This window comes from Manis pentadactyla, chromosome 13, assembly GCF_030020395.1.
Source record: "Manis pentadactyla isolate mManPen7 chromosome 13, mManPen7.hap1, whole genome shotgun sequence".
Lineage (NCBI taxonomy): Eukaryota > Metazoa > Chordata > Mammalia > Pholidota > Manidae > Manis > Manis pentadactyla.
In genome coordinates, this window is record NC_080031.1 from 9,064,668 (window position 1) to 9,089,882 (window position 25,215).

General features: G+C 43.9%; 2 protein-coding genes and 1 non-coding gene across 3 annotated transcripts in view; all 3 read right to left on the reverse strand.

Annotated features, from left to right (window-relative positions):
* Positions 1–7,197: 7,197 nt before the first annotated feature.
* Positions 7,198–11,806, reverse strand: HSPA8 (heat shock protein family A (Hsp70) member 8). Its single transcript, XM_036887644.2, has 9 exons — positions 11,669–11,806; positions 10,765–10,974; positions 10,245–10,450; positions 9,844–9,996; positions 9,193–9,748; positions 8,779–8,981; positions 8,349–8,547; positions 7,905–8,137; positions 7,198–7,604 (listed from the first exon to the last, which is right to left on the reverse strand). The coding sequence occupies exons 2-9, from the start codon at positions 10,967–10,969 to the stop codon at positions 7,419–7,421; spliced, it is 1,941 nt and encodes a 646-aa protein (XP_036743539.1). The 5' UTR covers positions 10,970–10,974; positions 11,669–11,806; the 3' UTR covers positions 7,198–7,418.
* Positions 9,055–9,141, reverse strand: LOC118913587 (small nucleolar RNA SNORD14). Its single transcript, XR_005025266.1, has one exon. It is a non-coding gene; the product is annotated as a small nucleolar RNA SNORD14 (small nucleolar RNA).
* A 2,706-nt stretch (positions 11,807–14,512) lies between the features above and the next one.
* The window catches only part of CLMP (CXADR like membrane protein), a 78,218-nt gene continuing 67,515 nt past the window's right edge, over positions 14,513–25,215 (reverse strand). Inside the window, 6 exon segments of the mRNA XM_036887645.2 lie at positions 14,513–17,478; positions 17,481–17,725; positions 18,262–18,400; positions 18,916–19,038; positions 19,515–19,682; positions 20,323–20,524. Of these exon segments, the coding sequence (XP_036743540.2) occupies positions 17,426–17,478; positions 17,481–17,725; positions 18,262–18,400; positions 18,916–19,038; positions 19,515–19,682; positions 20,323–20,524 (930 nt within the window). The 3' untranslated portion in view covers positions 14,513–17,425.

Below are 25,215 nucleotides of genomic sequence, written 5' to 3' on the forward strand. Positions count from 1 at the left end.
GCGAGGGGCCCTCAAGCGTCTCTCTCTATGTGGCCTTTCTACATTAGGGCCTCAAGGCAGCCAGACCCCCCCAGGGCCCCTGAAGACTCCCACAGTGAACATCCAGAGAGCCAGGTGGAAGGCAGCATTGGTTCAAGAGTCGAGACTTGCAAGCTGCCAAGAATTAGCCATTAGAAGTCAGTCCCTGAGGCCAGCAAGGGGAGAGGGACTAAACAGGATACCCTGATGACATGAGTGTCAAAAAAAGTTGCAGACATGTTTTAAAACCATCACATGAATCAAGCCAGTGAAGGTCCAGAGGCAAAAATCACTCTCAGCCTAAAAGAAAGTACGGCAGAAAAAAACAAGAAAGCATCTGATAAAATGATGGGACGTGCCATCTGGGACTTGAGCTTTCCTAAAGCTTCCGATGGGATTTAGCAGCAACAGCAGGAGGGGAAAGACAAGAAAGTGGGGTGGGAGAGAGACTTTTCCCCACCTCGTATAAAATGTTGGCCTTATTCAACTAGATGAGGACGCAAAAATCTCACGTGCCTTCTCTCTTTCACCTCCAGTCCTTTTAAACATGCTGTTCTCATTGAGTAGCATGCCCATCCTCTTTCCCAAGACTATCTCCTTCTCATTCTTCAGGCTCCGTGTAGGCATTTACCCCTCCAGGAAGGCCTCCTGGATCCCCAAACCTGGGTCAAGCCCCCTTTCATGGGGTGCCATTAACTCCCTGTGCTTTGCTCCTCAGTGCTCATTAGTCTTCCTGCTACCTATTTAGTTATTGATGCCTCTACCTCTAACCAGAGTTGAAGCTCCCTGAGGGCACAAGACAGGATTTGTCCTCCTTTGTATCCACAGCACCCTGGTAAAGTTGACGAATGACTTAAGTGAGGATCTGGGGTATTTCTGAACTACACCAGGTCTCAGAGCCATACAAGGAAGTGGCTGCAAGATCTCTCCATTTGTCCTGAGCTATTGTGCATCACCTCCCTGCACAGGCAGACGAGAACTGGGCACAGCAGCTCTGACAGTGATCAGCTTGTCCCTTAGTGCGAACAGCCAACACTGCTGTCTGCTCAACTGTGGCTTCTCCAAATCAGCCATCTCCCCTTCCCTGGTACTGAGGAGATCGACCTGCTTCCCCTGAAAACTCATAGAGGCGATAATAGGAAGGGAAAAAAAAGGGTGGAGGGTAGAACAATCGGTGGCAAAAAGATGAACACAGATTAATAATGCCGACCTCGCCCTGGACACCCCAGCCTGGGCTGGGGAAGGTTCATGGTTGATACCCATTAGAGGGCTTAATGAAATAATTAGAATTCACACCCCAGAGCATCAAAGAATCAATACTGAGGAACTTTGGGCCACTCTGGGGGTGGCGTCCCACTGGCTTTGCAGTTCAGCTCAGCAGGCAGACCTGGTGGAAGTAAATGCAGTTGACTGGGAAGTTGCATTAAAAGAGGGCAATAATAGATTAAAAGCTGCCGGGATCCTGGAGCCCAGCCATTGCCATCCTTTATTCCCTACCTGGCCCCAATTCTGCCCCCTCCAAGCACTGTTAGATCAAATCGATGGGCTGTCAATTGACAGCACCAGCTACAGCATTAATGCGAGCTCACAAAAGAAGCCCGGCCCCGTATTACCACTTCTCTCGATTCCAAATTACCACATAATGCAGGCCACAGGCAGCTTGTGACATGGTAACACTATACACGATTTGTTGGGATTGGGCTACACATTTGATGGCTAAAGATTTCATCAGAGACTTGATGACAGAAATAAACTGCTGCCCACAGGGAAATCACTGAAAATAATAGAATTAGGCATTGTTTGGGAATCCGGAGGGACAGGGGCCGGTAAAGGGATAGAGGGGAACACTGTCCACAACTGGTAGCCTGCAGGGGGACCGGCTTCTGGCAAAGAGGCTGTAAGGAAAATACTTTTTCATTGGGCCCAGAAAGAGCAGGTATTTGGATTTTGTTTAGGGTTTACTTTCTATTTTTGTGCAAAAGCTAGAGGAGATTTCTCTTCTGTGATACCAGGGCATGCAACTGTTATGGGTTGAATTGCGTCTCCTGCTTCCCAAAAGAGATATAATGCAGTCCTAATTCCAACGACCTCAGGAAGTGACCTTATTTGGAAGCAGGGTCTTTATGGAGGTAATCAAGTTAAAATGAGGTAATGGAGGTTGGCCCTAATCCGGTAACTGGTGCCCTTAAAAAGGAAAATTTGGACAGAGAAACAGATCCGCATAGAGGGAAGACTATGTGAAGGCACACGGAGGAGGCCACCATGTGCCTGGAGTGCTGGCCCACAAGCCAAGGGACACCTGAGCCATCGGTGGCAGGGCAGGAACAGGACCACTTCTGTCCCTTGCATACTCAGAGTGTGGCTGGCCACTACCTTGGTTTCAGACTGCTGGCCTCCAGAACTGACACATTTCTGTTGTTTTAAGCCTCGCAGTTTTTGGTACTTCATTATGACAGCTTTAGTAAACATTAATAATAACTATTATTTAATAGTTAATAGTAGTACTAATAACCGATACTGAACACATACTCTTATCAGTCAGGCACAGAACTAAATGCTCCGCATATGCTGGCTCATTTAATCCTCATGACAAACCTAATGGTTGAGTATTAGAATCCCCACTTCATAGGTAAAGGTACTACTCAGCTTGAGAAAGAATAATTTGCTTAATTCACACACCTAGTAAATGGCAGAGCAAGTCTCAGACAGAAAAACGCGAGATACTAAATCAACAAGCAAATAAAAAGGTTTCCGGTGAAAAGCTCCAATGTCTTTTCAAGTGGTTACTTGCTTGCAGCCTTTCTTTTCAGTCCAATCTAATTTTTTTCAATCCCCGGGTGTGGATCCTGTGTCTACTTTGAGAGTCCACAGTGTCTCAATGGAAGTGCAGACATTAGCAAACAACAGCACAGGGGGGTGGGGGAAATGGGAAGAAGTTGGTCAAAGGGTACAAATGTCCAGTTACCGGATACGTAAGTTCAGGGGATTCAATGTACAGCATGGTGATTACAGTTAACAGTACTGTATTATTACATTACTCAAAGTAGCTAAGAGAGTAGATTTTAAATGTTCTCACCATGTAAATTGCAATGATGTGAGGTATTAACTAACACTACTGTGGTAATCATCCCACAATACGTAAATGTATCAAATCAACATGTTGTAGGCCTCAAATGTGCACAATGTTGTGTCCATTATGTCAGTAAAGCTGGGGGAGAAAAGCAACAGCACAACCATGACTACTTAGCTCCTTGAGAGTAAGAATCTTCTCTCGTATTCTAGTGTTCCTCCCTCTCTTCCCAGTTACCCATTCCTGCAGGCTGGCCCGGATTGTCCTCTCATTGCAAAGACCAGCTGTGCTGCCTCAGCTCACCCCTCACTCCACATACTGCCCATCTCAGGGCAACCTAGAGACATCAGGTGGTCCTTTAGGCCAAAGATATTGGCAGTCCTGTTATTGCCAACTTCCACTTGCCTATAGAGCTATTCCAGGCTTGATCATTTCCTCATCTCACGCAACTCTTATGTCAGCTCCCCAACTCTTAAGGGAGCAACCGTGGCAAAGAGCGACAGGGAGCCTGAGCTCAACCCGTCAGCCACCCTCCTACTGCTCCAGGGGCCATGGGCACGATCGAACCATCACAAAGCCCGAAGGGAACCTGTTCTACCACTAGGCTCTTGGGTACCTGGCTCCACCCTTTCTCATTGTTTGTTTGATGTATATGCTTGTAATGTGCTGGACACTGGGAATATAGGAGTGTGTGGATATTGCCTTCTTGGTTTTGAGGTTGGTGGTGAATTCTAGCATTTCATGCAAGTGTGACAAAAGTATCAGGAGTGTAAGTAAGTTTAGTGGTGAAGAGGGAAAAAACAGAGGCTTAAAATTAGGAAGAGTAGATCAGGAAAGACTTTCTTCTGAGACTTATCTTTTTTTCCTTCCATGTTTCAAAGCTCTGTCTGTTATCTACTCCCTGCACCCCCACCTTCACCTCCAAGTACCCTGAGCTCTCTTTGCAAAGCCATACGAGCAAGCAGGGCACTTGCTTAACTTACTTAGCTGGGAGGGCTTGTCCGGAACGTGAACGTGAATACTGGGTGCTGACTTCCTTCCTCAGCATTTGCTATGCTGTCATTTATGCAATCTGTGAAACAAAAGCACAAACCTTACTGAAAATGTTCCAGCAGCTTCCCCTCCAACAGCCACCCTGGTAGTCGTTTCCTAAATAGCTACTGGCATCTAGTGGACAAAGATGTCTTTACAGCCACATAGAGACCACATACAGAAAACATTCTCAACCTTTCCCGTTTAGTCCCAGCAGTCACTCCATTCCACCTTAACAGACTCCAAGGGGCTAGTTTTCCTATGAAAGCATTAGACCTGGAAAATTACAGATATTCAATATTGTTTGAGCAAAGGGATGTTTTCAGGCATTATCATTTTATGTCTATTGCATTTTTAGGCACTTAAATATTACAGTAATATTGTTGGGAATAAACGTATTGCTATGGCTTTGAACACAGTTTTTCCCTTAGTAATTTAGAAGTGCAGCAATTAAACTCTTGAGTAAAAATTGAGCTATGGTAATAGATGCAACACTTACACTCGAGTAAAATTTGAGCTATGGTAATAGAAACACATTTTAAAACACAGCCATGTTATGGCTAAGGAAGTTCAGCTGAAACCAGTACATAACTCTTGAAACTGGACATGGAGATTGAAAGACAGTGAATTGTTCCCTTTCCCAACCAATCCAGTTGGTGCCCCGTGCAAAATTTAAGAACCAGCCATCTAGGGCCATGACATTTCCTCTTATGACTACAATCTCCTTACAATTAATTCTGCAAAATTAAGTTTTTGCCATCCTAAATAGACTGATGTATACAAGCTAGACCATACTTCCATTCTTCCCTTATAAGGTTGTTAGATAGTAAATGGAAGTCATTTGCTAACTCTAAACTGAATGGAAAGTGCAAATTTGGCAAACATACTGGTCCTCTGGTTACTTCCTCTGCATCTTTCGGCTTCCTCTAGCATCTTGTACTTCTTGCCAGCGTTCCCCACAATAACTATGCCACCTTGTACTTTATAATTGTCCTGTTTTGTACACATCAGCCTCTCCCACTACCGTACAATCAAGCTAGAACACGTTTTTCCCAGCTTTTCTATCTACTCTTATGAGAGCTTAGCCAACAGCAGAAAATTAAAAACAAAACAGAGCAAAGTAAAAGACACGAGTTGCTAGGATCCTTCAATATGCAGATTCCTAGACTTCTTGCAAAAGGTGAAACTCCAAGTGTGAATCCCCAAGTACTGAAAAAAAACACCTGTGACATTAACTCAAAATAGAAATTACCAGAGCAATTAAATACACATTACATGTATTTTGAGAAACAAGATTATGGAACTCCACGGACTTAAAAAATTTCCTGTAAACTTGAATTCCATATGCTGTTAAAATGAGGGGGTGCTTCGTACCTTACTATGTTGCCACTTGAGGGTAAAAATAAGGGTCTTGGGAGTAAAGTCTGTGATAATGTGAATACCTGGATCCCCTCCCCCATGTATGATTTGAGGTTAAACTTCTGGACCTTGGTGTCATTTGTAAACCTTCCTGTTCAGGTTAACTGAGAAAATCTGGCAAAGCAAACTCCTAACCTCATGCCAAGGCTCAATTATTTTCTATTATACAGGCCTGGCAATGCACTGTTTCTCTGATCTGCATAAGGGAAACACTGCAGCTCTTCTCCAACTTCCATTTTCACTGATGAAACTCATGTATATAGCTTGGAAGTTCAATTTGCAATGGCCACCGTTTATCTTCAATGGGGCTAGGTCATGTGCTAATTTCATACTCATCACATTTGATTCCCACCCACTGCTTACCAAGATCTAATGATTTCAAAGATATAAAACTAATATAAAACCCAGGCCAAATTGTCATCAAAAAAGGTGAATAAAAGGAAAAACCACATGCAAATTTTATATATACTTAGGCCTTCCCCAAAGATTATGCATTACTTCAGATTTGTGACCTTTGGAAGAACACATAGAACCTCTATCATACATGGCACTGTAAGTTCCCCAGGACTCCAAACATTACATACACTGTTAGGCCCCTAAGGCACATCTAGTCAATGCTGGGAACCTGTTAAAAAATCAACTTCAGCTGTTTCAGCTATACTCAAACTGAACTAGGCTAGGCTAAGGCTGTTCAGTCATGCAGTTATTGAGCATAAACTGTAACCTAAGATACCTTAACCATGCTATTAGTTGGATTCTTCTAAACTGACCAATTTGGGCCACTTGGCCCCATCAGACCTTAGAAACTCTTGACCATCACCTTTATCCATGTTTCATGCTTTAAACAGACCCATGAGGGCAAAGTGACACACCCAATTGTTTCACAGGACTGATTCCAAGGAAGAGCACCTTTAACATGTAGCTTAACACCGTTTGCTATAACCTGGGTCTTAAGTTCAATGACAGTAACCCAGGAAAGCACCAGAGACCAATACAGACCTTTGCTCCAAAGCAGTATTATCTAAAAAGCAGTCCACTGTAGATTTGGTGGACTGCACTCAAGGCCAGCTTCTATACCTCTAGCCTTAAGCTCATTTGAGTTAAGTTTGTGAAGTTGGACATCAGAATTTAAAGGCTCAATGCTTTTTTTTGCTTTTTGTTCAAGGGTATGAAGGACCTTGGCCTGACTTAATAGCCAGCTCTGCATTATTACCCAGCCCTTGAGAACAGTAAAACCTACCCATAGAAAGCAGAGGCTTCAGAAGTGACACTACCTCTACTTAGCTGTCACTTTTGTACACCATAGGTCCACAATCCTATACACTTAATTCTGGCTATTCTCTTGCTCAAAGTAGCTGTAACTGAACCCTTGAATTTGTGATCTAGATAGTAAAATGTTTTGAATTCCTATCTGTACTTCCTCCCCAAGTTTTGCCCAATACTGAGATTTCCATTACTGCTATTTGAAGTTCAAACAGCACTTAAATAGGAATCGCCTAGTACCAAAAAGCCAATTAAAAATCTTCCTTGGCCATTTGTCTAAGCTCAAACACCTTCAGACCCAGATAGTTTTGTGTGACTCAATGGGCTCTAGCACCCCCAAAACAAATGCTATCTGCTGCCCTTATAAAGCATGGAGTCAAGACAATTTTATGGTGCCAATTTTAAATAATTTTATTTAAGACATTGCATTTTCCACTTATAATATACAGTGCTTATAAAGTGCAATGTTATTTCCTTTCCCTGTGCATATATTCAAGTATCAAGAATGCCCAGTTAACTTTAGCAGCTTAACTTAAAAACTGCCATTTAAAACTGCTACAAATTTGGGTCCTTCAATGTTTTGTGTGGAACAATGCTAAATTCTATTCAGGTTGGCTTAATCAACCTCTTCAATGGTAGGCCCAGAGGAGGCACCTCCAGATGGAGGAGCTCCACCCCCAGGGAAGCCCCCAGGCATTCCTCCTGGCATGCCCCCTGCACTCTGGTACAGCTTGGTAATGATGGGGTTGCAGACTTTCTCCAGCTCTTTCTGTTGATGTTCAAATTCTTCCTTCTCTGCAGTCTGAAAGGAAAGAAATACCTTATTACAAATTTTCAAATTACTTAGGTTATCTTTAAGCCTGACAGAATCTGCTAAGGCACTGGACAAGAAATCTGTTGCGGTAATATTTAAGTTGACTATACATGAAATTCGGGCCACTCAGACATCCAAGGAAGGAACATGCCAACATCTGGTGATTCTGGTGGAAACCGCGAATGTCTGGACCATTCATCACTGTGACCCAAGTTTGTAAATCCATCTACCTTAACTTTTGCTAAAGCCCTACCACCCCACCCTCAATTTTAAGCAGTAATTACAAACCTGGTTTTTATCAAGCCAGTTGATAATTTCATTACACTTGTCAAGAATTTTCTGCTTATCCTCATCATTGATCTTCCCTTGAAGTTTTTCATCTTCAACTGTTGCTTTCATGTTGAATGCATAAGATTCAAGCGAATTCTTGGAAGACACCTTGTCCCGCTGCTTCTCATCTTCAGCTTTGTATTTCTCAGCTTCCTGGACCATGCGCTCAATGTCTTCCTTGCTCAAACGCCCTGGGAAGTTTAATCAATAAATTTAAGCATGATTAAAACTCAATACCCCATTACCTATTACACTGCAACTCCATTAAGAAATTAAGAGTAATCATCTGGCTTAATACCCTTGGGCAGGAATGTTTAGAAGAACAGAACCATTATGACCCAAATTATAAATTATAAATACTAAGTAACAGTACCACACATTCAAAATTGTGCCTAAACTTACCTTTGTCGTTAGTGATAGTGATCTTGTTCTCTTTTCCTGTACTCTTGTCAACAGCAGAGACATTGAGGATGCCATTGGCATCAATGTCAAAAGTGACTTCAATCTGAGGAACACCACGGGGGGCAGGTGGTATGCCTGTGAGTTCGAACTTGCCAAGCAGGTTGTTATCCTTTGTCATGGCACGCTCACCTTCATAAACCTTGGTAGGAAAGAGATTACTGGGCAATTACAAAGGCTACTGACTATGCTAGTTCTAGATTTGTCCAAACATTAGTTAGGTAAGACTGATCGCTCAGACATCCAAGGAAGGAACTGGCCAACACAAGATGACTTCTGGTGGAAACTACGAATGGTTTTGTAGTCAATCATCACAGCAGGAACAAGTCTTCCCCCAGTGTTCATAGGATCTTACATAAATATAAAAACATACCTGAATGAGCACACCAGGCTGGTTGTCAGAGTAGGTAGTGAAGGTTTGTGTCTGCTTGGTAGGAATGGTTGTATTGCGCTTGATGAGGACTGTCATGACCCCACCAGCAGTTTCAATGCCAAGGGAAAGAGGAGTGACATCCAACAGCAGCAAATCTTGAACATTTTCAGATTTGTCTCCAGACAGAATGGCTGCCTGGACAGCTAGAATAAAAAAAAGGAAGCCAGTAATTAAAAAAAAGAAGCCTAACAACTTATCTTACTACCTAATTATCTATCGCTCAGACATCCAAGGAAGTTGGGCCATCATTAGCTAAGCTTTTGGTGGAAACTACGAATGTTTAAGGATCATTCATCACAGCGAGCCAGTTGTGGGCCTGTTAGAACTGATTTACCAGGATAATGGGATTCTTACCTGCACCATAAGCAACAGCCTCATCAGGGTTGATGCTCTTATTCAGTTCTTTTCCATTGAAGAAGTCCTGCAGAAGTTTCTGAATCTTGGGGATTCGGGTAGAACCACCTACTAGGACAATATCATGGATCTGGGACTTGTCTAGCTTAGCATCCCGCAGGGCTTTCTCTACGGGATCCAGGGTGCCACGGAATAGGTCAGCATTGAGTTCTTCAAACCTGGCACGGGTAATGGAGGTATAGAAATCAATTCCTTCATAGAGTGAGTCAATCTCAATACTGGCCTGGGTACTGGAAGAAAGCGTGCGTTTAGCCCGCTCACAAGCAGTACGGAGACGACGGACAGCCCTCTTGTTCTCACTGATGTCCTTCTTATGCTTGCGCTTGAACTCGGCAATGAAATGGTTGACCATTCGGTTGTCAAAATCTTCTCCACCTAAGTGGGTGTCTCCAGCTGTAGATTTGACCTCAAAGATTCCATCTTCAATAGTGAGGATGGACACATCAAAAGTGCCACCTCCTAAGTCAAAGATAAGCACGTTCCTTTCAGCTCCAACCTGCAAATTAAATCAGAAAACAATTACTCTGATTAAATTTCTGATGGCTTGAATCCACCTTTAACTTACATATGCATCACAAACACAGCCCATACCTTTTTGTCTAAGCCATAAGCAATAGCAGCAGCAGTTGGCTCATTGATGATCCTGAGTACATTGAGACCAGCAATAGTTCCAGCATCTTTGGTTGCCTGACGCTGAGAGTCATTGAAATAAGCAGGTACAGTGACAACAGCATTGGTAACAGTCTGGGAATAAGAAAAAAGGTTAAAGTCAAACTGTGATAGTCATCTGGTAAATGTCAGCAGCCCCATGATTACTGTCTCCTTGGGCATGCACTTCAGGTACAGCAATTACAGAAACCTGGTGAAAAAAATGGTATTGTCACCGAGTTTGATAGCTGCTTTAACTGTGTACTCCTGGTCAAAATTCCCCATTTGTCAGGGAACCTGGTACTGATTGGCTGTAATCTCCAGCACTATTGCGCACCACTCACCTTCCCTAGATAAGCTTCTGCAATTTCCTTCATCTTTGTCAAAACCATAGATGACACCTCCTCTGGATAGAAACTTTTTGTCTCTCCCTTGTATTCCACTTGGACTTTGGGCCTGCCTGCATCATTCACCACCATGAAGGGCCAATGCTTCATATCCGATTGGACAACAGCATCATCAAATCTACGTCCTATAAGACGCTTGGCATCTGTAAAAGGTCACCAAATGCAAACATCTCGTTACCTTGAGTTTTCCAATAAAATCCTCCCAGTCCACCAACAGTACTCAAATAACAAGACTAAATGCCTATCAACCCAAGGCCATAGTAAACGCATCCGACTTCTGTATAGCCTAAGTTTTTTCCCTGGCACGCAGAAATACCTCGAATTATTACCGAAACTATAAAGTTACTTGAGCTTTTATTCTCAGGGCTTTCATGGCTGCCTTACGTTCGTCAGTTTCTCAAATTACATGCTGCCTAAGCCACTTTAATTCATACCAAATCTTCCATTAGCAGCTTACCAAAAACCGTGTTAGTGGGGTTCATTGCAACTTGGTTTTTTGCAGCATCACCGATCAATCGTTCGGTATCAGTAAAGGCGACATAACTTGGGGTGGTTCGGTTTCCTTGATCATTGGCAATTATTTCCACTTTCCCGTGCTGGAAGACACCCACACAAGAGTAGGTGGTGCCAAGATCAATGCCAACGGCAGGTCCCTTAGACATAGTTGCTGTGGAAAAAAATGCAGTCCGAGTTCTATAAACCGACTCAATACTTAAAAACGGATTCTCTCTCTAGTCAGATTGTCAAAATACGACCAGCCTGGCCAAGAAAACGGTATTTAGCATCCCCCCCAGAAGCACTGCGCTTATCTGAAAAGCACGAGGGCGGGCGAGGGTCGCAGCGAATAAAGCTGCAGTGGAGGTGGCCGTGCCAACCGCAGCGGAGCCCTCCCCGGCCAGGAGAGCGCTGGCCCGGAGGGTGTGCGACACGGCGGGGCACATGGTCTCCATCCCCACGACCCCGTGCTCCCGGAGGAACAGAACACGCCCGGCTGAACGCGCTCGGAAACCCCCTCATCTTGGGAGGCGCCCATGGCGGCTTCCCTTTCTACGGGTGGTACTGTAGGAACAGCCCGTCTCGGATGGGAGCCAAAGAACGGCCAGTTTCAAGGCGCTCGCTCGCTTCCGCACGCCGAGCGCGGATGCGGCCCCGGCCCGCTCCCCGCCCTCCTCCCCAACGGCAGTGAGGGCCTGCACCCCGCACCCCGCCGTAGCAGCCCCGGGCCGCTGCCTCCGATTGGGGAAGGAGGATCGCCGCGCGCTGCCTGCGTTAAAGGCTCCGAAACCTCAGGGGCCGCCGGAGACGTTCAGCACGGGAAACACACCCAAGATACTACCACGGGCTTAGAGCAGAAGCCTTACCTGGAGTGTCAGCTCGGATCAGAGAAAAATCAGCAACCCAATAAACTACCGTCGCGTTCAATGAGACCGGTTTCCGCCCGCCACTCTGTCTCTTATACCCTGCCTCAGAACCTTCCAGAAGGGACCCACCCCTGCCGGCTGCCCATCATAGCTTCTTGACCAATGGGCGCGCGGCTGCTCTACAAGACCCAATGACTAACCCGGCTCTACCTCTCGGCCTCGCCCCCTCCCGCCCCATCCAGCTCCTCCTCGCGATGACGCACTCACCGCAGCGTTCTGGAACTTTCATTCTTGCCCCCGCTTCCCGGACGGCCAGAGAGAGGGAGGGAGGGTGGGGCCCAGATAGCCCGCGCGCGGGAGTCCTCAGTCACCTCAGGCCACCGGAGAGGGCGCGCCCGCCTCTGCGCATGCGCTCCCAAAAAGCGCGGGCGGGGCAGGACGGAAGGAGGAGGAATAGGGGCGGGCACACTTGGAAACAGCTAATGACAGCAGCGGTAGCTGCGATCTGGATCCGTGCGGAATGGGAGGACGGAGGCCGCCGAGCCTGAAGGGCGGGCTCCGGACCGGGAAGCCCGGGAGAGAAAACGGAAGTGGAGCGAGGACAAAATGGCCGCGAAGGTTGTCGTGCCCCTCCCCCCACCCGGATCCGCACTCGGTTCCCGTCAACCCTCCGGCGCTGTAGACGATCCTCTAGGCCCCTCTGCCCCGGTTTTCATATACCCACGCTACGCAGAGAGTGTGTTTTGGGCTAGGGCTGCCCCTGGAGGGCGGGGCGAAGGTTTCGGACCCCCACCGCCCCGCCGGGCGCTGCTAATGCAACCGTCCGGGGGCACCCAGATTTGGGACTGGAGGGAGTGGCTCGGCCGCCGCGGGGCGGGAGGGGAGAGCCAGGCAGGCTCCAGAGCCCGCCGTTCACTAGGGCAGCGGGCGATCGGCGGCCTCCGGCGCGGACGTTGGGCGGGTTCCGACCGTGTGTCCGGTCCCTTAGCGAAGTAAACGGCCGACCCGCTTCTCTGAGCCCGGACTCCCCCGCCACTGCCCGCCTCGCGACGAGAACCCCTCGGCTTCTGGGCGCAGCTCCTCCACCCGCCCAAGCCCCGCATTTCTCACTCATCCGTATTAGAAAAGGTGGAGAATTTTTCCGTATAGGCAAAACCAGGCACTGGGAACCTAGGTTCCTATAGCCTCGTGCCCTTGACTTAAGTTTTCTGAGTTTTATCTTCAGTAACATGAGGTAGTATATTTTTTGCCTTGATTTTTCTCAAAAACGAAACAAGTGACCATGTAGAGAAGCTTTGAAAATCTGACCGATCGAGCGCACGAACAGCAGCACCTAGAATCTGAAATTGTGCTGCAAGGTGACAGGTAGTTGAGGCCTTGTCATTCTGAGAGCCGTTTTCAGTACCTTTTCCCGTATGTTTTTTCAAATAGGCAGGACAGCTTAATATTACTATTCCATGGGCATATTTCTAGTAAAGTGGGCAGAAACGTGAAAAGATAAAAGACTACCTGTCAACTTGCAGTGGTGGTTGGAATTAAAAAGGTCTCCAGACGGTGCCTCCAAAAAGGTGGGCAGAAGCGTGAGGACACCCTGTCCCTGTCTAGCCCAGTAAAGCCTAGAGACAGGTTTAAACGTATGAAGGAAGAATTTTCTTTCCATATTTGTCTTTTGATAGGAAATGTCTTCTTGAATCCATGGGGGCATGTACTTAATTTCTCCCATCTTCCAAGAAGTTAATTATATATGATGCTTTTATAACGTACAAAGTGCTTTCATTTGTTATCTCATGTAATCATGAAAACCAGTCTCAGAGATACTTACTCGTCATCCTAGTATTAGGAGAAAAATGAGGTTCAGAGGTGTTACTTGTGGAAAGATAATTAGCTGACTGTTTTATAGTTAACGCTGTAGTGTGATTTCCTTTCCAGAAACACGTAGCAGCTCCACTTCGAGAAAGGGGAAGGAAGATGTGTATTATAGGAGGTTCCTTTCAATTTTTTTTTGGTAGCCGCAGCCTTTCTTTTCTCACCCAAAATATTAAGTACAATTTCTGAACAATTCCCAACATTTTGCAGCTTTTATAACTAACTTCTGAACTATCTACATTTCAACCATTGAACCGGTGGAAAATAGAACAGAGGCCCAAATCCACTGGTTTTGGGTGTTCCACCTAATAGCAGTGATTAAAGGAAGAACAGATAACCTCAGTTTCCGGTCACTCTGAAAATGCATTCTAGGACTTGAACTCTGCTCTTACGAATAGAATGATTCATAGTTTTACACAATGAAAGCCCAATATGATGAAAATCCTGTCTCCACCTCTTTAATTACACAGGGTTTCAGAGACATTGGGGATTTAAAATTAAAGTTTGGTTGCATGGGACTGCAGAGGAGAAATGTGAGGCCTAGGATTCCTTAATGGGGAATGGTGTCATGATAAACATTTTTGAGTGCCTGTCACATGCCCAGCACATGTTACCCCATTTAATTCTGAGAATTTTTATTCAGATTTATTTGAATCTCTTAATGTTCACTTCTTTTTTCAGATTTATCTGAACCCCTCAGCGTGTACTTTTCTTATGGCATTTCACCTTGGCGTAAAGTATTTACTTAGTAAATGTTGTTACTTTGATAAAGTCCTTAAGGGCAGAAACTCTATCATAATTTGGTATCTGCAGTACTGCTTAGCATACTGCCTTGTGAAAAAATAGTACTTGGTATATTTGTGACTAAAATCAAGATATAATAGATCGTATTAAATCTGAGTTTTTCTGTTTTACAGTTGGCAAAAAGCTAATACATTTCCAGTACAGGTTATATAAGCTTCAGCCTCTCCTACAATATCACGTTTACTTATTTATTTTTTAATTGCTGATACAGATGCATCTGTAATAAATATTTGGTTTTTGTGATCAAACAGTCCCAATAACAAGGCAACTTAAAAGTTAAAATTGAAATATAAACAGCTTAACATCAGAAATAAAGAAAAATGACATGTCTTTTTGCGACGGCAATTCTGAAACTTTTTACATAGTGTAACAACAAAGGCATCAAATTCATATTTCACACATTTAGGTCTGGTTTACGTCTTTTGTTGAAGTGGTTATTCTCTAATCGTCCATATCATCAGTGTCTTCTTTCTACAAACATTTTTCCTCCTACCGTTTAGTTATTTTATCCTTTCTGTTTCATATTAAAGAATTAAATTTATTTGACTTGCAAGTTAATGGAATATGGTTTGAAACCAAAAGTGGCTCAAACTATTTTAAGCCCATTTCGTTCAAAATGAAAAACTCATATCTGAACCCAAAAGACTGACTCAAAGAGAAAGTGCACTGTTGTTGCTAAAACCCCAGCACCTGTTCTCTCAGAATCTTCAATTCCTTAGGACTTCTCAGATTTTAGGTAGTAATGTGATTTGTGAAATTTTTTTGTATATTTCCAGTGTGAATAGATTCCCAAAATAATCTGGATATTCAGCTGGTGTTTTGGTCTTCTAATAACTAACAGGTTTAAATAATCTAAACCTCTGTTGCATGTAAGGGACTGATCCCTGCTTTCGAAGGCTTAGGTGGGAAACCTTAGGTTCAAAGGGAGTAACTAGTGTTAAGAGCAGGTTGCTTGTGATGGTATGGCTGCAGCCTCCCTGCTATACTTGTTTGGCTCAGGTACTCTAGAAATTACACTTCTCAGAATTACATAGCAGAAGTGACTTGTTAACTAGATACCACACTATCGGAAGAATAAGAAAAGTGGTGTTAAGTAAGGAGTTCTGTATCTTACAATGAGGCAGTGCTAGTGTAAGAAACATTCCAAATATGCCAGCCCTCTTAAACTGATAGCAGACATTCTTTACTTCCTCTGTGTCTCTCATTTCCCTTTTTTTTTTAGAGGAAGACAAAATTCGGATTAAAACTTTCACCCAGGGATAAACCCCTATTTCTTAAAGGATTTTAGAAGGAAATACATTTGCACTGTATGAGGGTTCTATTGTGAGGTTAAATGTAGAAATGAAAAACCAGGGAAATGAGGCAAAATCCCAGATCAGTCTTTCCCCCTTTAAGCATCTGATTCCCAATTTAGAAACTGCTTTCATCACCATATTCAGCATTACTTTTCCCTTTCCTTGTCCTGCTGTCCTTTTAATAACAAATATTTTGCTTTACAAATGGTGACCTGTTGACATTTGCAGTAGGATCCTTGAAGGGCGATGTCAGGTTTAGCATCCTTGCCATAGAATGAATTTGACTGGCAGATTAGTCAAAACTACTAAAAAGGCAAGTTACTGTCATTGGGAGTGGCTGCTTTTTATTCTCAGACACCTTTCTTCTATGAATCAGCTCTTCTGATAGCTATCCCGGTGAATCATCTCTACTAATTCTTTCCAAGATGCTGACAATTACAGTGTTAACAACAGTCACCAACCAGCCCTCTCCTGTCATATACCACTTGTCCTCACCAACTCTTACCTGTTATTTCCCTTTCTTTCCAGCCCAGACCTAGACTTCTTAGAGGCTTAGCTGGAAAAATAACAGATTTCTCTCAGTCTCAACCTGTCAGGAGGAAATGATCATGACATACTTGCAGTGCCATTATAAAATGTTGGCAGTCCCTGATCTTTTTGATAACTTGAGGCCTAGAATCATTAAAAGTCCCAGGTTCACATCCTTCTCCTAAAATGAAGGAAATGGAAGAAGCTCCAAGTTTGGTGCCATCCTAAATCTTCTTACTCCACGCCTTGACATATTAAGAGAAAACTGGTCTAGTCTAGTCAATCTTGAAATTCTGGTTTCTTACGTTCTCAGAAAGAAGAGAATAGAACGAATGGTATGTCAGATGATTTTTCAGCGTCTTTTAAAGATCTGGTTTACTCTAGAAGATTTCTTTGTATAGACGTTGTTAAATGACATGTGGTAAATGTTTTCCTGCTCCAGAGATCCAGCAGGGAAGTCCTTAAAAAGACATCTGATTTGAGGGAAAGCCCACAATTGTTCCAGTATATATATTTTATATTCATTAGTGACTCTCTGAACATCAAAAAGATGGAAAGTTGTTTACAGTCCCTTGTCGCACATTTTGGACTCCTTTTTTAGTTCTATGGTTCAGTGTAAGTAGGAAGATTAGTAGTGGACAGAATGGGAGAAACTCAGTCATTCGTCTCCATCTCCCACTATTTCAAATCCTCTTGAAGTTAATATCCAAATTTTGTGGTAAGCAAAATCAAGTCAGAATAGAAGAGACATGTCTCCTTTTTGAAGTTTCTTTGAAGCAGTAAGCCCCAGTACATGGTGCAGACAGGTGTGATATAAGGCTGTGGGTTCTGTTTGACTGTGAACAATCACAATTATTCAGTAGGTTGAAAAATGCATAGAATATTTATGAACACCACCATATTTCTTCTTGACAATGGTGAATCAAAGTATTGGTACAAAACATCTCAGGTGAGAAGTTTTAAGTGTGTTCATTTCCCCTTTCCCCAACCTTTTCTACCACAGGTCCTGGTCAGCAACACAGATTTGGATCTCTGGTCTGCAGGCACAATGAAATGCCCTTTTGGAGATGATCAGCTTACAGCCTTTTCCTTGTTTGTTGTCATATAAATGCTCATTTGAATCTGTTCCATGCAATGCTCACTGCTACTTAAAGGAACCTCTCATCTGGTTTGGGGGCTGTGTGGCTGGTGACTGAGTGCCAATGGCTGGAACAGTCCTAAGATCCTGAGTCCTAGGAAAACATGGGGGTCAGTCCACTCTGATTTAGACAGTTCCTGAGGCTCTGCTGTATCTGGGGCTCAAGCTGGGTGGGGTTCTGCTTTGGTCAGGGAAGCATCGTGGTCTTTCTTTGGTTCAAAACCTCTGACCTCGGGCCCCACGAGGCTGTACGTGTGGGTGGCCAGCCCTGGCTGGAGGGCCGCCTGGGTGGACAGTGTCCGCTGGCTGCGGGAGGCACTGTTTGCTGTGGAGTGAGTGGAGGAGGAGCCAGAGCGGGAGCTCCGGGAGCCGGAGGAGGAGGAACTAGGTTTCACGAGGCGGGCTTTCGGGGCTTCAGCATCTTCTCTGAAGAGGAGAAAACAGATCAGTGTTAATACTGGCAGGACTGGTTGCTTCCTGCTGATTTCCCAATAAGCTCCTCGGCGGTAAACCTCAAGTAATAACCATTGGGAGGCCGCCATTGAGGGAAATGGGACTCCCTTTCCCTGAGACTTAATGCTTAGCTTAAATACATTTATGTTCTGTCAGCCCAGAGGTCAGCCACGGGGAAGGTCTAGACTGCACTCCCCTTGACTGGGGGTTTGTCTACGTCTACTTTCAAGGCACATAAACTGGGCCCATTCTTCAGCATATTCCCTGTATAAATAGAGGTGAATCGGAGGTCATGTAAAGTTGATCTTTTAAGTGTCTGCTGAGGATAATTTCACAGTAAAGTCAAGGTAAACCAGACCTTCTGTCTCTGGGCTGGAACTCTATACCTAACAGAATAAACTTAACAAATTCATGGTTAAGAAGAAACAGGATATTTATGTTGGCTGGTCACGTGCAGCTAGCCCTAGAAAGGAAGCCTAGTAGAAGAGCGGATTTTGGATGAGGGTTACCGAATTTCATTAGGTCTCTCCTCTTCATATCTCCCTTTGTCTTTCCTTCGGATTAGCAGCCACACCAAGAGGAAAATCAGCAGGGCTCCAGCCACCATGCCTGTCACCGCTCCTGCGACCATGCCAATGCTTTGTGCATCTGTTTTCTCAGAAGCAAAAGCAGAAGTAAAACCAATCATAAGCTAGGAAATCATGAATTTATAAGCTCAGGACAGGATGTTTTCCAGATTTTTATCTTCCTGAGTTCCCCATTTACCTTCTCTTGCTGTTATGACTCCCTCTAGATATTGAAGGATAAGGATAGGGAATAGGTCACCCCAAAGTATGCCTCTTTGACATTAGGATTATTTTAGAGAAAACATGCAGAAGAAGCTCTGAAGAGCAGTAAGGGAAATCTACATTTATAAAGGAAATCTCCATTTGGTCCCCTTCTGGATATAAATTTTTTTAGGGGGTTGGTAAATCCACATGTTTGTAAATACAAAGTTAGCTACAACTGGGGGATGGTTCTTGGGACTACTGTATTTATTTTAGTGATAGCCATGTCCTTCTGGAAATGAAGATTGTGACTTTGACCTCATTCTTTATTGTGAATAAAAATGTTTCACACTGACCCACAATGCAAAAACAAAGACAAGCCTTTTGGATACTTACACCGTACAGTCACGCGCACCACACAGCTTTCCTTCCCGGCCTCGTTGCCTGCTGTGCACTGGTAGAGTCCAGAGGAGGATGTGGTGAGATTCTGCAGCAGAACACGCCCAGGGTTGTTGTAGTCTACACAAACAGGAAGAATGACTGTAAATTGCCTTGGTGACATGCTCTGTATTTTTTGTTTACTTCATTGCATCACTGACCTAAGATTCTCTAATAAAGTTTGGTAGGAATGAGAGAATAGAGAGAGAATAGATCCCTGTTTGGAATGTGGGAAGAAAAGGGAACGTTCTTTTAAATTGTAGTGTATCCTCAAATGTTACAAAAGATTGTGAATAGTTAAGGGATACTAAACATAATAATTAGATACGATGGGCTTATATAGTACATTTCTTCCTAATCTCTTCTACCACTTTCCTGTAACATTTGAGGACAGAAAAAACAGATTTTTCTGTCCCAGTTTATGGATGAAAAATGGAAGTGCAGAAAGGCTCAGCAGTGTATTCAGGGTCATGGTGAGTTGTTGGCCAATCCAGGTTTGGAATTCATTGAAAGAGTATGGTCCTGTTGTCTCCATAGACGGTAGAGAGATGACTTACCAATCCTAGATTTGGGAGGCAGATGTTCATCCTCTCCTTCCTTCTCCCGGATTCGCTGCCAGTAATACACAATGGGCTTTGTGCCCGAGGATGACTCACACTGCAGAGTCAGGTCGCTTCCTTCCGTCAGCTCTCCTTCCAGCTCACACTTGGGCTTTGATGGTCTCACTGGCAGAAAAAAAAAAAAAAATCCAAAGATTCTCAGTTACCAGATTCAACGGAAGAACTTGAGTCCTGTTCTTTTCAGCAGCCATCCCTTATGTTCACCTTTTGCATGGGGATTCAACAGCCTTTTGCTACCTGGTTACGCTTTCTATCACCCCCAGAAATACAGCCACCTCCATCCCCTGCACACACACACATCCAGGTCTTGCTCCTTCCGCTACTGCTGTTGTAATTTTCACTGGCTGCCTCAGAAACTCCCTCATCACTTTTCAAGGAGAAACTTATGTAATTGGAAATTGTAGGGAAGTTGAGTGTGATTTTACTAACACTGAGATGGACAGAACTTAGTAAAAAACAAATAGATTTGAATCATATCTGAGAGATTTAAATATAAGATTATCATTTAAATATTAGAGGATATTTAAATTTTATAATGGGCTACCATGGGGAATTGTGATAGTTTTTTCTTTCACTATGGCTAAAATACTGAACATACACACTTCTTTCCAGGGAACTGGACTTGGTGACCTCTGAATATATAGTAAAAAATACTGAACAAGAAGTTTTGTGCCACTATGATGCATTGACTATCCCTTGCAGAGGCCTTTAAGATGCAGACATTTACCTTGGCACCCTATCTTACCTAAGACTTTTAAGATGACGTGGCTCCACACATAGCGCCCTGAATTCTTCACCTTGCAGGTATACCGGCCCTCATCACTGGGCTTCAGAGGCTCAATCTGCAGGGAAGCATCTCCTGCCAGGAAGTTGGAAGCAAAGGCCACTCGGCCCTTCTGTTCCTCAGTCAAGTTATTGTAGACGTGACGGCTGGAGTATGTGATCACCTGCAGGGCAGACCAAGGCAGGGTCAAACAGTGTGGCTTTCTGCCTCCCTCCCTGCTGATGTCAAGATGAGGAAAGGGGGCACTGCTAATGGAGCAAAGCAGTCAAGCCTGGGCTGATTCTAAGGGTCCAAGAGACCCCTATTCTAGAGTTACAAAATACATTATGTTTGTCTAGGCTTTCCTTCTTGTAAGAATAGTGACACCTCATATTTGTGTAACATTTTAATATAAAGTAGTAATTGTTTCATTAAGTGCTCAGAACCATGTCATTTTAAAGGGATTTTAAATTTGAGTTACATGCTCAAGGTCACAAGCTAATTCAAGAAGGAAATGTACGATCATTTGGAATCAAGAGTTGGCTCTGAGGAGAATTGAGAAAACAGGATTAGGATGGGAGAGACTTACCTGTCCCCCATATACCCTTTCTAACTTTTGATTTTCCACCTCTTGCATGTGATATATTCAAAGTACACTAAACTTGTGCCAACTGCTTTTACATGTATTTCTCCCAATTTTTCCAAATAGTCATCCCCATTTCATAGCAGAACTTGCATTTGAACACATCCATCTAAAGCCATCTAGCCCACTGTTCTGCTATACTGCGGTATCTCCTGCTTCGTTTTCCTACCGCCACTCATTTCATTCCTCTTTAAGAGTTTGGAAATGAAGGACAGAAAGTGGAACTAAGAAATTGATTTGTTTTGTTCTTACAAAAGGTTAGCGTCCAGTGGAAGGGATTACAAGAACTGAGGAAAAGAAGTTAATGGTAAAAATGCAGGTCTGATACGGAGCCAGGCTTCATCATTCAGCTTTCCTATTTTTTTGGCTTCACCGAGGATTAATAAAATGTGAGAAGGAATTGTGTCCTTTCCTTTCATAAAATACACATGAGCTTCATGCCTTTGTTTTTCCAGATAGGGAGACCAGAGTTTAGATTTCCCCAACAGGACCAAAAAAAAAAAAAAAACACAACCTCTGGTTTTTTAACCCTTTCTGCTTGCCTTAGCCCATCACCTCACACGTATTAGTCACAGAAAGCATGCTGACCTAGTCCCCCAAGATGGCCAGCTTTATTTGTCCTGCCACTCAGCAGTCATGTTCTTAAACTCATTTGAATTAACTGTCAGCAAACATGGATGGAATGTTTGACTGCCTCCTATCAGATCAGGAGGAGGCTAAGCAGATGAGTAAAACCCTCTTCTTGTCTTCTACTAATCTATAATCTAATGGTATTAGCAAGGAGAGAAATATAAACATACAATAAGGAGTGATTAACTTGAAATACTACTAGAAGGAATGTCCCAGAAAAGTTGATGGCATTTGAGTTAGGCTTTGAAAGATGAGCTGACCAAGAGACGATAGAGGCAGGGTGAAGAGGGCTGCAGACATGTTCCAAATACACAGAACAGCACTAAAAAAAGGTACACAAGCAAACGGGAGTCTCCCGAGCTCATTTCTGGCAGCAGCTGTTCCAAATGGCTTCACTCTACTCACACCCGTGACCCCCATAATGCTGTGTAACTCACCAAATGCTTTCCTGGTAAGATCTGAAGCCATCCTATAATATGTCCATCAAGTCTTTCTCCATTTTATCAGAACATGTCAGTATCACCTATTTTCCCTCACCATCTCTCTGAAAAAAGTCTTTTCTCCTATTTATATATATTCTTTTTCTTCAGATATTCTCTGCAAATATTTATTGACCTCATATTCCTGGTACTGTCATGGGCACTGGAAAACAAGCAGGAATAAGACACAGTTCCTACCCCAAGGAACTCAGTCTTGTGGGGGAAAGAATTGGGGGAGAAGCAGGTAAGAAAATAAACACTCAAACTGGTAATAAGCTTAAAACATTTTCAGTATTTTTGCCCCCTCATTTCAACCAACAACACTATTGTTGTAGTTCTCATATCCTTATCTTTATCCTAACATATTTTGGGATCCAGTTGCATATATCCAGCTGCCTGTCCACTGCACATGTCTGTCTTCTCCAATGTATTCTACGTAATAATGTAAGTTAATGTTGCTGGGGACTCGGACATGCCAACCCCAAATGTGCCATTTTGCATATGCCTAAGAATTAACTTCAGCTGAAGGCATTTGAGTTTTTGGAATCCCTTATCTGCCTAAAAGCAGAGCCACCCTAAAGAACTCGGGTCATAAACCCCATCTGCCAAGCAATTCTAATTGTCCTGGGACACCAGAAGTCAACATCACACCTAGGCAGACATTGTCACAGACTAGCATATCTCCCATCTGTTCTTCTAGGGGCCCATTTTTCCTTCCCAAAAGTCATCTGCTTTTCTGTAAGTGCCCCTTCTCCCCCTCCCTTTCCCCTGCTGAGTTAGGCTTATGGAGCCCAAATCCTAACCACCCTTTGAGTTACTCATCCCGGGGACTCCCCTGTGTTCTATACATGGTGCACAGAAGTTAATACCCATCTCTTGTTTTTCTCTTGTCAATCTCCCTTTTTGTTGTTTACCCAAAACCAATGTTACATGTCAACTATATCTCAGTAAAAATGTATAATAAATTTTAAAAAGAGGAAACAAAAAACTGCCTTTTCTCAGTGTAATCTGGAGTTCTCCCGTGGGAGAACCTAGGCAGGTGGAGGGAAAAATAATTTTTCCCTTCCCTAGAGTTCCTACAAAGGCAACTTAAAAAAAAAAAGGTAAAATCATGATTGTGATATACATAGAAAATAAACATTTGTCAGAGATTTTCTTTAACTCATTAATGATAGAACCAGAAAGATGATATAAAAGAGTTGGACTAAAAGATTTATATTCTTTGTTCAAGATTCCTTTGCATCTCTATGAACAGAGCCATCTGCATTGCTATGGATAGGAAACATGGGCATCACCATCAGCATTCCACAGGTTAATTTCTGTTTCTGCAGAGATTTAATATAGGAGGAAAATTAGATCCTAATTCATCTCCAGAAAACTTCTAAGAATGAAGATGATGTCAGGAGGCAGCTTTCAGGCTGGTTAGGGAGAGAGCCTCATTGGTGGGTTGAGGGAGTCCCATCCCTTGAAGCTGCTCCCTGGCGCCCTCTCCCCTACTGCCGCCTCTCTTAGCAGGTGAGCGGTCTCCTGGTTGAACTCAGAGTCTCTGAGGGAGAGCACCTGAAGGGCTGCAGGGAAGAGCACTGGGGAGAGAGTTCCTTCTGACTGGTATGAGGGGTGGAGGGGGAACAGGAAGCTTCACCGGGACATCACCTTAGGCTGCTCCCGCAGGCCGAAATGAACTCCTCAAAGATGTTCAGCAAATCAGTAAGCATGACCAATCAGAGAATGTTTAGGAGACAGAAGAGAGTGGCCAGGAAAGGAATTGCCATCCAGAGGTGAGGCTGGAAATGTGAGCCAAGCTTGGACTTCAGTGTTGAGCTGAAGAGATCCAAGAAGACAGTCATTTATTCAACAAAATCTGAGCCTCCACAGTGTGCCAGCACCTGTGGCAGGTGCTTGAGAGATGTTAGTAAACACAACATGGAAAAATCCCAGCCCTTGAGGAGCATATACTCTAGTGGTGGAAAACAGACTTAGAAGGACATTGTATGGTACATCTGACAGTGTGAAATCCTGTAAAAATAATAGAGCAGGAAGGGGGTTGTGGGCCTGGTGGACAGATTACAATTTAAATAAGGTGGTCAAGGTAGACCTCACTGGGGGGTGATATTAGAGCAGACTCCTAAAGGAGATAGAGAACTAGCCTTAGAGCTATCTAGGGGAAAGAGAGTTCTTGCAATAGGGAAGAGCCAATGCAAAAGACCCTTAGGTGCAAGGGTGCCTGGCATGTTTGAGGAACAGCAGAGGCTAGGTAGCTGGAATGTACCAGAACAGTGGATGAGATCAGGCAGGTGGACCAGATCAGGCAGGGCCTCGAGGCCCGTTGTAAAGATGCTGGCTTTTACTCAGAGGGAAATGGAAGGGCTGCAATAGGATTTTGAGCAGAAGAGTATCATGATATGATTTAAGTTTTCAGAATAGGCTGTAGGAGGCCAAGAGTGGAAACAGGAAAACGAGTCTATTGGAGTGAAGATCAGACGAGATGCTCCGCCTCCAGGGTGGCAGCAGTGGAAGCGATGAGAAGCGATTGGATTGTGAACGTGTTGTGAAGACAGAACCAAATGGACTTCTCAGCGGACTGACTACCCTATTCAAATGTATATTTGTGGTATAAGGCAAAGGGTTCAACTATTACCAGGTTTTTGCATCCAGCTCATGAAAGGAGAGAACTTCCACCAGCCAAGAGGGGGGAAACTGGGCTGAGGTTTAGGGTGAGCGTGTAGGGTGGGGAGGGGGCCCAGGAGTTCCGTGTCGGACGCACTACCTCTGAGATACCTGTTAGGCATCCAGTGGAGCGTGGAGGAAGCAGAGATTCACGTCTGACGTTCTAGGGTGAGGTCTGGACTGGGAATGTGCATTTGGGAATTAAAAGCATGTGGATGGTATTTAAAGCCATGAGAGAGGATAAGATCGCTCAGGGCATGAATAAAAAGACCAAGAAAAGAGAAGGGAAAGTGAAGCTATAGAAATAGCAGATATCTAAATGCAAAGACGAGAACTCAAGAGTAAAATACCACCAACCTCAGAGTAAAACAAATGACTGCGATCTTGGATTTCTTCCGCTGAACATTCAAATCCAGGCTTTGCTCACAGGTCCCGCCTCACCCCTGGATAGCAACT